The sequence below is a fragment of the Petaurus breviceps genome, unplaced genomic scaffold (assembly GCF_028583685.1).
Source record: "Petaurus breviceps papuanus isolate PSGF00001 unplaced genomic scaffold, PetGlider_PUasm1.0 91041, whole genome shotgun sequence".
NCBI lineage: Eukaryota > Metazoa > Chordata > Mammalia > Diprotodontia > Petauridae > Petaurus > Petaurus breviceps.
The window spans coordinates 41,702,436-41,714,117 of record NW_027187400.1 but is presented as its reverse complement, the minus strand read 5'-3'; the positions used below and the strand labels follow the sequence as shown (position 1 = coordinate 41,714,117).

The window sequence follows — 11,682 nt, the reverse complement described above, 5'->3', positions numbered from 1 at the left end:
AGGGCTAGTCATCCCTTCATTTAACATGTATTTAAGCTCCTATTACTTGCTGGTCGGGAAAAAGGGGAGGGAGTGGAGACACATACAAAAGAGAAAGTTCCTGCCTTCACAGAGATTACATTCTACTGGACAGGAGAGAGCACAGATATTACCATTATCATTATTTTTATTGAGCTGTCAATCCCGACTCGGGGAGTGAGGGTCATTGAGCCCTCCTCTGGATAGGATTCCTACGGGCTGGGAGGAAAAAGGCCTCCCCTTCCCCCCATTCTCCCGGGCTGATTGCACGAGGCTCCCCTTCGAGTACCACCCCTGGCCCCTTGGCCGCAGCTTGGATAGAACCCTCCACCTCCCGCCTCGGCGCCTTTGCATAGATTGTCCCCGGCCCCTGGAACGCCGTCCCCTCTTCCTTCGAGGGTCAGAGCGGGCGCCGCCGCCTCCTACAGGAAGCCTGCCCTCCCTGCCCCGGCCCCTCACTTTCCGCGAGACTTTTTCTGGACTTTGTACGTAATCTCCTAGGACGGGGCTACTTTGGGGGTCCTGAGCCCGCCGACTGGCCAGCACACAGCAGGCACTTAATGAACACTGATGAGAAGGGGATGACCAGCTCCCGCGCGCCTCCGCCGACTGCAGGATGAATTAATGCTCCGGAGACAGAGCCGGTCTTATTAATAATTAATCGGCGGCCCCCGCCTTCGCCCGGAGGCTGGATGACGTAGCGTCGCCACCCTTCCCCCCCCCCCCCCCCCCTCGGGTTCCTCCCCCTTCCTCCCCCTCCCCGCCCCACGCCCTCCGGAGCCGTTGGGGCTCGAGGTGGGAAGGTGGGCCGCGCGCAGGCGCAAGCAGGCCCCTGTTCGGCTCCGGGGCGGGCGGTGCGCGACAGCAGCGGCGTGCGCAGGCGCGCTGGCTCGCGGGGGCAGCGCAGTGGCCGGGTTGCGCAGGCGCGGGCTGGAGGGCGGGTTGTCTGTGTGAGGCGGCGGCGGCGGCTGAGGCGGCGGCAGAGGCGGCTGAGGCGGCTGAGGCGGCTGAGGAGGTAGCGGCTGAGGGGCAGCGGCGGCAGCTCGGAGCAGGCGGGCCCGGAGCGTGAGGCGGCGGCGGCGGCAGGAGAGCGAGCTCGAGAGCCTGCAGCACGATGGTGGACTACCACGCAGCGAACCAGCCCTACCAGTACGGCCCCAGCAGCGGCGGCGGCGGCAACGGCGGCGGCGGCGGCGTCGGCGACTACATGGCCCAGGAGGACGACTGGGACCGCGACCTGCTGCTCGACCCGGCCTGGGAGAAGCAGCAGCGCAAGGTGCGGCCCCGGAGCCGCGGCGCGAGGGGGGGGGGGTGCGCGGGGGAGGGGGCCCGAAGCCGCAGGAGGGGGAGGGGGCGTCGAGGGGAGCGAGGTGCCCCCGAGCAGGCAGGTGTGTGTGTGTGTGCGCGCGCGTGCGTGAGTAAGGGGGAGTACCCCAGGTGCGCAGCTTGGGGGGGTGGCACGGTGCTTGGAGAGCAGCTCAGGTACGGACGGTGGCCCTGCGGGAAGGGCATGCTGAGGGGGTCCGGGCTGGAGGGAAGACAGGAATGTGGGGGAGCACGTGTGGAATCTGAGGAGGAGGAGTGGGGGGGGGTCGTGTTGGGAGAGTCGGGGACGTGCGGGAGTGAAGGGATCCGAAAGAGGGACCTTAAACGGTGCGGAGGGGAAGAGCCCTGTGCAGGGAGTCCGGGATTGGGGAGTGTGCCCCGAGTGGTTCCTCTGAATAGCTGCAGGGAGGATCCGGAGTGGAGGTCTGGGGACGCAAGGGTGTGGAGAGAACCGAGAAGGGGGCACCGAAGAGATGGGGTGAGTTCCAGGGAACGGTGTCCTGAAGTCTCTGGTTTCGGAATGGAGGTCCTGATTGGTATGTATGGGACCGACCTATCCTTGACCTATGGAAAGAACGGGGAGAAAAGGGAGTGGGACAGTGAGAGGATAGAGTCCGATGTAGAATGGAAGTCTCTTGAAGGCAGAGACTGTCTCACTTTTGTGTTTGTATGTCCAGGGCCTGCTAGCATAGTGTCCTGCATGTAGCAGGTGTTTAAATGAATACTACTTGATTCATTGGAATGGAAAATGAAAAGAATTTGAATTATTTGGGGAATAGGGTCAGAATGATTGGAGACGAGTCTGAGGAGTGATATAGGAAATTTCTGATTGAGGGTTTACTATGTGAACTGGGACCTTGGAAACAAGATCAAATCCTTCCTGTCAAGAAGTTTTCTGTCTAAATATGAAAAGGGGCATATGGAAAGTGGCATGACAGGAGAGAGATCTGATGTGTTGGGAGTATACTTGGGGAAGTTTATTTCTCTGGGTGGAAGGAAAAGGGCAGGAAGGCTGCTTAGGGTGGGGTGGGATGGGAGTGCATATGGAGGGACTTGTGACTGTGGGGAGAAAGGGCTGGCCCTGAGAAAGAGAATTATGGAGACAGTCTGATGCCTGGGGTTAAAGAAGCAACCAGAGAGGAACAGCATTTTGGAAACCTAATGGGGAACCCAGTTTTGTGGAGATTATATTTTATAGGCTTAATTGGGTTTGGACCCTGACAGTGAAGGAGTTCTAACGCTGAGGTGTCTAGAAAAGTAGCCTGTTTACAGCATAAGGTGAAGAATAGGTCTTGGAAGGGAAGAAAGTGGGTGGAAAAGCTGGATGTGGTAGGTGGGAATAGACTTTGGATAAAAATCATTGAACTGAATTTCCTCCTCTGTTAAATGGGGTTGGTGTTACAGCATGCCACCCTGCCCCATATCACAGTTATTGGGACAGTGAGGTAGTTGTGAACATGCCTGAAAAAAAATTGAAAGAATTTGCTATTTAGAGACATTAATAACTTTTTATACACAACTGTTTCAGGTTGCAAAAAAAAAGGGTTATAAATTGTTAAAGCATTTGGAAAGATAGGAAGCAGTGCATAGGTATCATATGGGACCAAATCTGTCTCCTTTATTGCTCAGGTTTTTGCGTGGAAGAGTTCTTTTCTCTCAGGTGATAAAGTAGGAAACAGTGGGATACACTGTGCATTCTCCTGGAAGATCTGCTGTTGCCTTCTCTCTCAAGGCAGTTAGGGTATTGGTCTGTTAGTAATAGCCTCCACCATTCTCAGGGCCTGGAACCTCTCTAACTAGATGCTTAATTACCTGCAGTTGCTCTTTCCGACACACCTTCCCCAACCCCCTTCTATAGCTCAGGCAGCTTTGGAATTGGCCTTTATTCTAACGTCTATGTTAAAGGGAAGGTTGACATAAGACTGCTCCTAACCACGTTGACAACATTTGTGCAGGTGAGATAGAGGATAGATTCTGTCTATTGCCTCATGTTCCAGCTAATATTTTTGTTTTTGCTGTTTCCCTGGGTCTTCTATCATTTCTAATCCTGGGTTTTGTGGTGGTGTTGTTTTGGAGGGGAAGGCGGGGAGACAATGAAAGATGAAAGGAGGGTAAAGGAGCAGTGGAGAAGTAGCATTGGGTGTGGAATCCTGAGAGAACTTGGGTTCAAAATCATGCCTTTGATACTTTTAGGGTCATTGGAAAAATACTTTGATCCAGTGACCTCCATTCCTTGCTGTTCCTACGAGACACTGTTTCTTGACATTTCAGTGACTATGCCCACCCCCTGGCTTCCTTCAGGATTCTGCTAAAACCTTTGCCACCTTTTTCAGGAAGTTTTTCCCTGTCCCAGGCCGGCCCTCTGCTGATGATCTCCATTGTGTCCTGCCTGAATTTGGTCTGTACTCAGGCTGTCTACACATTGTCATTCTCTCTCCACGACCACTCTCACCACCTCATTAGACTGTGAGCCCCTGGTCTTTGGCTTTTCTTACTTACCAGTGCTTACTCAGCACAGGGTCTGGTACACAGTAGGCGCATAATGCCAACTCCAAGCCTTAGCTGAGCCTCTCAACTTCAGTTTCCTCCTCTGTGAAATGGGGATAGTGAGTAATAACTATGACATCCGCTTCCTAGAGTTATTGTGAATTTCAAATGAGAAAATGGCTGTGAAGTGCTTTGTGAACTTTAAAAGGGCCGGTTAAGTCAGGAGCACAGTCATAGCTTTGGAGCTGGAAGGGACCTTAGAGACCAGGAAGTCCAATCCCTTCATTTTACAGGAAGGAAACTGAGGAACAGAGTGGTTAACTGACTTGCCCAGGGTAACACAAACTAGTAAATGCTTGACATGAAATTTGAACCCAGGTCTTTCTCACTGCAAGACTACTGAACTTGCCTTTTTTTAAGTGTCTGAGTAGCAAGTGTCTGAGAGCCAACATGTCAGCACTAGTACATGCATATCTAAAGCTAAGCAGCCTCTAGGAGTTAGGGAACGATGGGTGTCTGTCTACAGGGCATATTCATACCCCCTATTTCTAGTCTCAGAAATTAGACTGAGATCTCAACCCTTTGATTTGCAAGGTTCCTAGCCTTGCCCTTTTAACCCCTGTTACCAATCTATTCCAAAGATATTTGGTGGGAATGATCTGATCTGTGCAGGCATTTGTGCTTCCGAAGGCCTCTTTATTTTATACTGCATTGTTTTTAAATGGGAGGATCTTATCTGTGCTGCAAAAAGGGTAAAAGTATATTAGCTTTAGCTTTTGGTGAAGTTCTAGACTGTTTCTTCCATACTTTCTGGGTTTTATGCAACTGAATTGGGTCATTTCATGCTGCTTGCCCTTTGGAGGTCAGAGAGACCTTTCCAAATTCTAAAACCCTTAAGGAAAGGCCCACCTTGTTTGTAGGACTTAAATTTTTATGGCAACACTCCTGCTTTGGATAAGACTTAGGGTTAGTGCCTAGTCCTTGAAATGGCATTTATGGACTGGCTAATTATTTGAAAGCTCAGGTGGTGTTTTAGTTTTCATATTAGCCTTTTTTTTTGGAAGGCCTCAAGGTAACCATCTGTTATTTTGTTTCATTACCTTGTTTGCTATTTAGGCCTTGGTTAAAAATATCAGGTCTTTGACAGTTTATGAATGGTGGAGATGGAATCAGGTGGTAAAGGAAGGACCATTCGGAGGGTCTGAAGATTAAGCTTGTTTATATTTTTCTTCTTTAAAAGTTTAGTGTTATCCAGTGTAATCCCAAGAATCCAAGAGGATATGTATGAGTTAACGGGTAGTGGAACAGAAATGGCTAGATAGGAGATACTTTACCTAGCATTTTTCATTGTATTAGCAAAATTGCAGTAACTGTTTGGTAAATAAAGGGAGAGGGTGATGGTCTAGGGAAATGGGATTATAAAGTGAGAGGGTCATGTGTACAGCCATTCCCAAAGCACCTGATTGAGTCAGATTGCTCTTGGTGCTGTGGTGTAACATCCTGACACATCTGGGGGAGGCTTCTGGTTCTCCTAAGGCCTTGATTATTCTGGAGTGGGACCTCCTCTGCCCACTTTGTCCCCTGACTAGAACAGACCTACACTTTGGCCATCTTGGCAGCAAGGAGCTGACTCATCCTTTTGAATGGAAGCAGCCATATTGCCAATTGAAAGTGGTAATAAAAAATTGATGTAATAATGTCTGGAATTCTCAGCTCAAAGTTGTCTTTGTGGGAAGACATTAATGGACTCCTGAGGGAGATTAACAGTAACATCTCAGTATCCTGTTATGTTAGGGATAGTTGTACAATAAGAGATAAAGGGGTGAAGGTCCACAGTGATAGGTCTGTGTGAACAGAATTTACTCTTATTAAATACCAAAAACAGGATAGTTAAAATGTAAGTTGGTTCACAAAATGTCCTCCTATCAAATGAGAGTGGAATTGAGCCAAATCTGGATTCCTATCTAAACTGTGGGAAAGTGGATTAAAAAAAAATTAACACTTTGTAAGTTTGCAAACTCTCAGTCCATTCTCATAGACTGAGTAGAAATATTCTCTTGCTGGCAGGTTGTGTATTGGTCTAATTTAGTCCCATAGAATCCCTTTGCAGAGTTCAGTGGAATGAAAAGAAATTAACCAGCAATTAGCAAGATGAATGCTGAGCCTGCTTAAGACCCACCTCAGAACACATTTAAGAACATTATTGGGATGTGGGGTTGTCTAGATGGAGCCTTTAAATTTGCCACCACGTTGTTTTTAAAAGCAGGTCATAGATTTCCCAGGTTTGAAGACAACATTCACTTTCCACTTCTGGGGAGTAGGACAATTGGTGGTGTAGTATCAGTTGTGGACAGTTTACCAAGATCATCTGAGGTCAAGCGTTACTCCATATGCCCGATCACTGGTGCTTAATATTTTACAGACCAACTTCTTTGTCCTAAAATTATCCCTCTTCCTTCCGTCTGTGCTTCCATTGGCTACCTGAGATTCCCTTCCATTTCAGATCTTTTTACAGAATAACAAAAGCTCTCCACCGACCGGAGGCAAGTGATAGCAAGTTAGTAATTCTATTGGAGCAGTAACTGAAAAGGTGACCTATTAAAGAAAGCATAGTGGGAAGTTCCTGCTCATACAGATAGATATCCTGTCATCTGGGGGTGTTGAAAGAAGCCTTTCTGTCATAGGCTGTTTGGGAGCCTTAGTCTTAATGCTGATCTTAAACTTTTGGAAGTTTAAATTACAATGGAATCTGATTTTGAAATGCACTAAGAGTCAAGACGGGGCTAGGCCAATGATTTAGATGCTAGTGTGTCACAGAGTGCCAGGGATTAGGTTTTAGCAGGAAATAATTGAGTGTGCAGGTTACATCTGAGCCGGCCTCCTCGGAAGCTGGAGAGAACAGTTCAAGGCTTGTCGATGACGAATTCGCTTCTGTCATGGGCCTGTCTTGTGGGAATGTTACTGTGTGTAGCATTGGGGATGGTGGTCTTTTACAGATGGAGGGAAGCCCAGTGTTTCTTGTCCTTCCTCCCCCCAGAGCTGAGCACTTGGAAATTGTAATTGGCAAGTGTAGTGTCACATCAGTCTTGGGAAGTTTTTCCCAATGAGTGATTTCCCTGGGGTTACAGAATCCCAAATTTAGCATGTAGCCCACTGAGACACTTATCTTTGTACTGGGCCTTTTTTGGTTGCATCTTAGCTTTCAGTGTCTCTTCCAACCCCCACCCCCACATTGGGCCCCCCTCCCCAGTCAGGAAGAAATTTGCTTGGAATGTCCATTGGAAGACTGTCTCAAGTTGGTTAGCTTCCTTAGCAGCAGCCATTCCAGACAAGGTTTGCAGCCTCCTGTCCTGATCTGATTGATTTAAGTGTAAGCTTACAAAGAGTGGATTGAACTTGCTTGGAATTTGCTGTTAGCCACCTGTTACTGCTCCAGACAGTATTGGTTCCTGCTGTCCCAGAAGCTTCAGCACATTTCTTAGTGTGTAGAGCAAAGAGTAGGGAATTAATTTAGCATCTCTGACTGAAGAGGAACATCTTAGGGATACTTGATTTAAGAAACATTCTTTATGTTAAAGTGATTTTTCCCCCCTTCCCAGTGTGTCCACATTTCCTTTTTCATCCTATTGCCATAGCAAGCATGGGAGGTAAGCCAAACAGCTTATTAACACTCCATTTTTTCAGATGAGGAAATTAAACTATAGGAAGGTCCATTGACTTGTTCAAGAACTTTCCAAGTTGGTAACAGAGCCACAGCAAGAACTTATTCTAGTTTCCTGTAATTTCTATTGTATATAATAGGATATTGCAATAGTACTGGTATTTGCCTGTATATGTTTAAATATTTCCAGACCATGAATTATTTACCTTTTTTTAATAAAAAGAAATTCAACTGTTTTGTCAAAAGTATGGATATTTTGGATCTATGTTCCACTAGTTGCTGATCGTGTATGGTTTTGCTCAGCTGAATATTTGAGTCCTGGATATAAAAGCAAAAATAGTGACCTCCTTCTGAGTTAAGAAAGGTTTATTTAAATGTTTTTCTTCCAAATATAGAGCAGAACAGAGTCTTTGTCTTCCACTGGAACCAGTGACATGAAGCAGGATTATTTGGAAGCAGCAGAATTACTCTGTAGCTCAATGAAGTCATCTTGGGAAATATTGTTGACAATGTTGAAATGATAAAATTGGATCCTGGAATGCTAATAATACAATAACATTGAGTGTTTCCAGCTTCAGGCTAGAATAAAGAAGACATTGTGGTTTGTCTTATGCTTTTAAAGTTTTCCCCAAAGGTGTTGGGGGGTGAGTGATGTTTATCATTAGCTTTCTAGTGGGTTTTTCCTTTTTTGGGTACTGAACTGCATATAATGGGTAGAAGAAGCAGTTTGGGTGACTATTATTGAGCTGCCAATAATATCTCAGAATTTGAATTGGAAGGGCCCTTAAAATAATCTCGTTCAATCCCTTCATTTTGTAGGTAGGAAAACAGACTTTCAAGCAGGGAAAAAGGGTCAGCAAGTATCTCTTTGTTATTATCAATTTTTCAGCAACTACTGAACTTTTGTGGTTTCTGAAGAGGGGAGAGTGAGACATTTCTTAATTAGCTTTTTTACCCTAAAATTGTATGGGGATGTGGGGATAGAATGGGAAATACTCACCTCTTTAAACCAGCTTCCTCATATTGAGATTTGTTTAATATTCAGCGAGAAACAGATTTAAATATTCCAGAGCTGTTGCCCAGAACTAGCTCCATAAATAGGCCCTGTTTCTTGACATTATGGATTCTCCAATTGGAACTCTTTCTTTCAAGCCTAGACCTGGGCTAGACCTGATATGATAGGCCAGCTGGTTTAACATCCTCATTTTATAGATTAGGGAACTAAAGTCTGGAGAGGTAAGATCACAGAACTGATTAGTGTGAGAGCTTGGACTAGAATTGGGTTTACTAAGTCCTTAGTTCAGTATCTTCCCACTGTAAAGGAAGGGAGCTTAAAAGTGACAGAGCCCAGCCACCTTGGAGATATTATAAACTTCCTGAGTGTTTTTTTAAATTAATTAATTTCTTTTTGCTTTTTGGAGGGGAGAAGGTAGGGCAATTGGGGTTAAGGTGACATGGCTAGTAAGTGTTAAGTGTCTGAGGCCGGATTTGAGCTGGGGTCCTCCAGACTCTAGAGCCGGTGCTCTTTTCATGAGCCACCTAGCCACCCCTGAGTGTTTTTTTTTTTTTTTTTTTAAATCTTTGTTACCAGGGAGGGCTCACTGGGGTGGGAGTAGGGGGCGGAGTAGTGGTGGAAGGGAATGGATATATCCAGAAATGGCTATGAAGTAAAAACCAGAGGAAGACATTAATTTTTAAAAATTGCCAATTTCTTTAGTAGTATTTTTTTAAACCCTGTAATCTTTTATCACAGGCATTCAATAGGTCCATTGTGATGAAGATGAATAGAGTAAATCTTGATTCTCTTGACAACCTAATTTGAATTTCCCATTGATGGTTTCACACTTGGAAAAGTATGTTTTAATGGGAAAACACCCACAACAATTAAAAAATAACACTCCAGAACTCATTGGTAGCAGGCTCAATAGGTTTAATGATTAGGTGCTTCAGCATGAGACCTAAATAAAACTGCCCTCCCCAGCTTAGAATTGGAATAATGTTGTGCTCTATAGCTTTGCTGAACTAGAAGAACCTTATATCCAGTAGTAAGTTAAGTGAAAACGTTTAATCGATCTCTTGGGGGGGATGGGGTTTATGAGACAGAATGCCAGAACCAGGCAGTCTTTAGTGGTTTTCTTGCTGAGGTATGTCTGTTTGATGATGTTTTCTGTGTTGGAATCTTAGCTATGTGACTCCTTAACAGCAGGGCCAAATTTGTCTATATCTTTTTGACTGTTTTTTTTTTTTTTTACGAATATTAACAAACCAAAAAGTTGTCTGGCCCATACACAGAATTCTTTACAATTTTCTGCAAACCCCCAAGCAGAGTTCATTCCACAAGTACATTTCTAAACCTCATCCTCTACTCCATCTCAGTGACAGTAAATAGTATTTTTCTTCCATCCCACCTGATAGCAGCTTGAATATTTCCATTATTTAAGTTGTTAGGAGCTTTTAAAATAGAAATGTTAAATACTGTTATCACGTTTTCTTACCTGTTATTGCCATGGTTTGCCTCTATTCATTCAACAGTCATTTATTAAGCTTTTATGTGTCTTAGTTCTAGTTTACCAGGCCTGACCCATGAAAAAACTACAATTTGGAAATCTAAAATGTCTAGAAGTAAGAGTCTACCAAGTCTGCCTACTTATGGAGCTGACTCCAGAGTAACTTGATGAATCAGCCTCTCTCATAAGCTGTCTTCTGACTGGTGATGATTCTGATTTTGTGGACTTGGAGTAAAGCCAGACAGCAAACATCACCAGGGTTGTGAGGCAGCTAGTTACATTTTTGGGGGATTATTTCTACAGCACTGCCAAGTCTGTGGTGGAATTTGACTGTAAAACAGATAGGTCTTCACCAGGATGGCTTTCAGAGATGTGGGCTCAAATTGCTGGGCACTCTGGTTACTGGTGGCTCTGAATAAATGCATAGAACAGGAAGAGGACATGCTTGAGAACCAACCCTCTTGACCATTTTGAGAAAGAGGTTTTTGCACTAGTTTTCTTACACTCACAGACCAAGGGAAAGCAAGCTAGTCGTAAGGCATGCTTTTTGGATGAGAAGCCTAAACAGTTGCTGTGGAGCATAGTGGCATCACGTTTTAAGGTGGACTCTGTTCATGGATCAAAGGAGATTGCCATCCCAGAGCAGCACTACCTTGTTTTTCCTTGGCCCCCCATTTCTCATACACAGTTCCGTAATTGTTTGGTAAAACTTGGACACTGTTAGTGGTCAGAAGTATTACAGTGATTTGAGAAGGACAAACATTTGGCCATGAAAAGAGAAAAAATTGCCTAGCAGTATGTTTCCTCAGGCATTTGCCTTGGATTTGAAAAGTTCTAGGCCTCTTTAATAAATAACTGAAAAGTAATTCTTGCCAAATAGGGCCTGCTAGGGGCTCCAGGGCTAGCTGGAAGACATCCCTCTTTCCTAAAAATAAATGCACTTTCTCATTGAGCATACCAAGCATGGTTTGTACTTGACTGCTGATTCACTCTGGGAGGTCGAGTTATAGTTCAGGCTTTCTTGGTTGTTTTATGTCTGTGTCTGGCCACTGGTTTTCTTTGCTGAGTCCCACTTTCTTGGTGTTGTTTGGTGGCTTTCAGTTGGTTCATAGCTGGGTAATCACTGAATGCTAGCACATCAAATGACATACACGTACAGACATTCTGACTCCTTAACACTTAGTAGGATCACAGGATCATAGGCTAGATACTGGAAGGGATCACAATCATTTAATCTAGCTCCTTCATTTTACAGGTGAAGAAACTGAGGTTAAGGGACTTTCCTCCAAAGTAACATAGATTATAAGTAGCAAAGCTGGTATTGGGACCCAGGTTCTCTGATTCCAGATATATAGGGCTTTTTGTACTGGACCACGATGCCTGAAATGGTGGGCCATTGGTTTATGTGACTAGGAGTAAGGCACATTCCCATCTAGGCTGAAGGGTGTGGACTGGTCCCTCACCTGGAGAGAGGAAGCTTTCTCCTCAGGAAATGAATCACACTCAACAGACTTCCAGCTGCATGTGGCTGTTCCATCTTACAACTTGCTTACAGCAGTGTCTTACAACTTGCTGGGAGGGACTGGCGTGTCTTTCTTGTAGTCTTTAGTGGTCTGTGACTCTGACTCTGTGTGTGTGTGTGTGTGTGTGTGTGTGTGTGTGTGTGTGTGTGTGTGTGTGTGT

General features: G+C 45.4%; 1 protein-coding gene across 2 annotated transcripts in view; it reads left to right on the top strand.

Annotated features, from left to right (window-relative positions):
• The first annotated feature begins 977 nt into the window (after nt 1–977).
• The window catches only part of ACTN4 (actinin alpha 4), an 82,602-nt gene continuing 71,897 nt past the window's right edge, over nt 978–11,682 (top strand). Inside the window, exon 1 of one of the 2 annotated variants that reach the window (XM_069078537.1) lies at nt 978–1,294. In XM_069078537.1, the coding sequence (XP_068934638.1) occupies nt 1,133–1,294 (162 nt within the window). In that variant the 5' untranslated portion in view covers nt 978–1,132. The remainder of the gene's footprint in view (nt 1,295–11,682) is intronic. The other variant, XM_069078536.1, reaches the window with a different exon arrangement.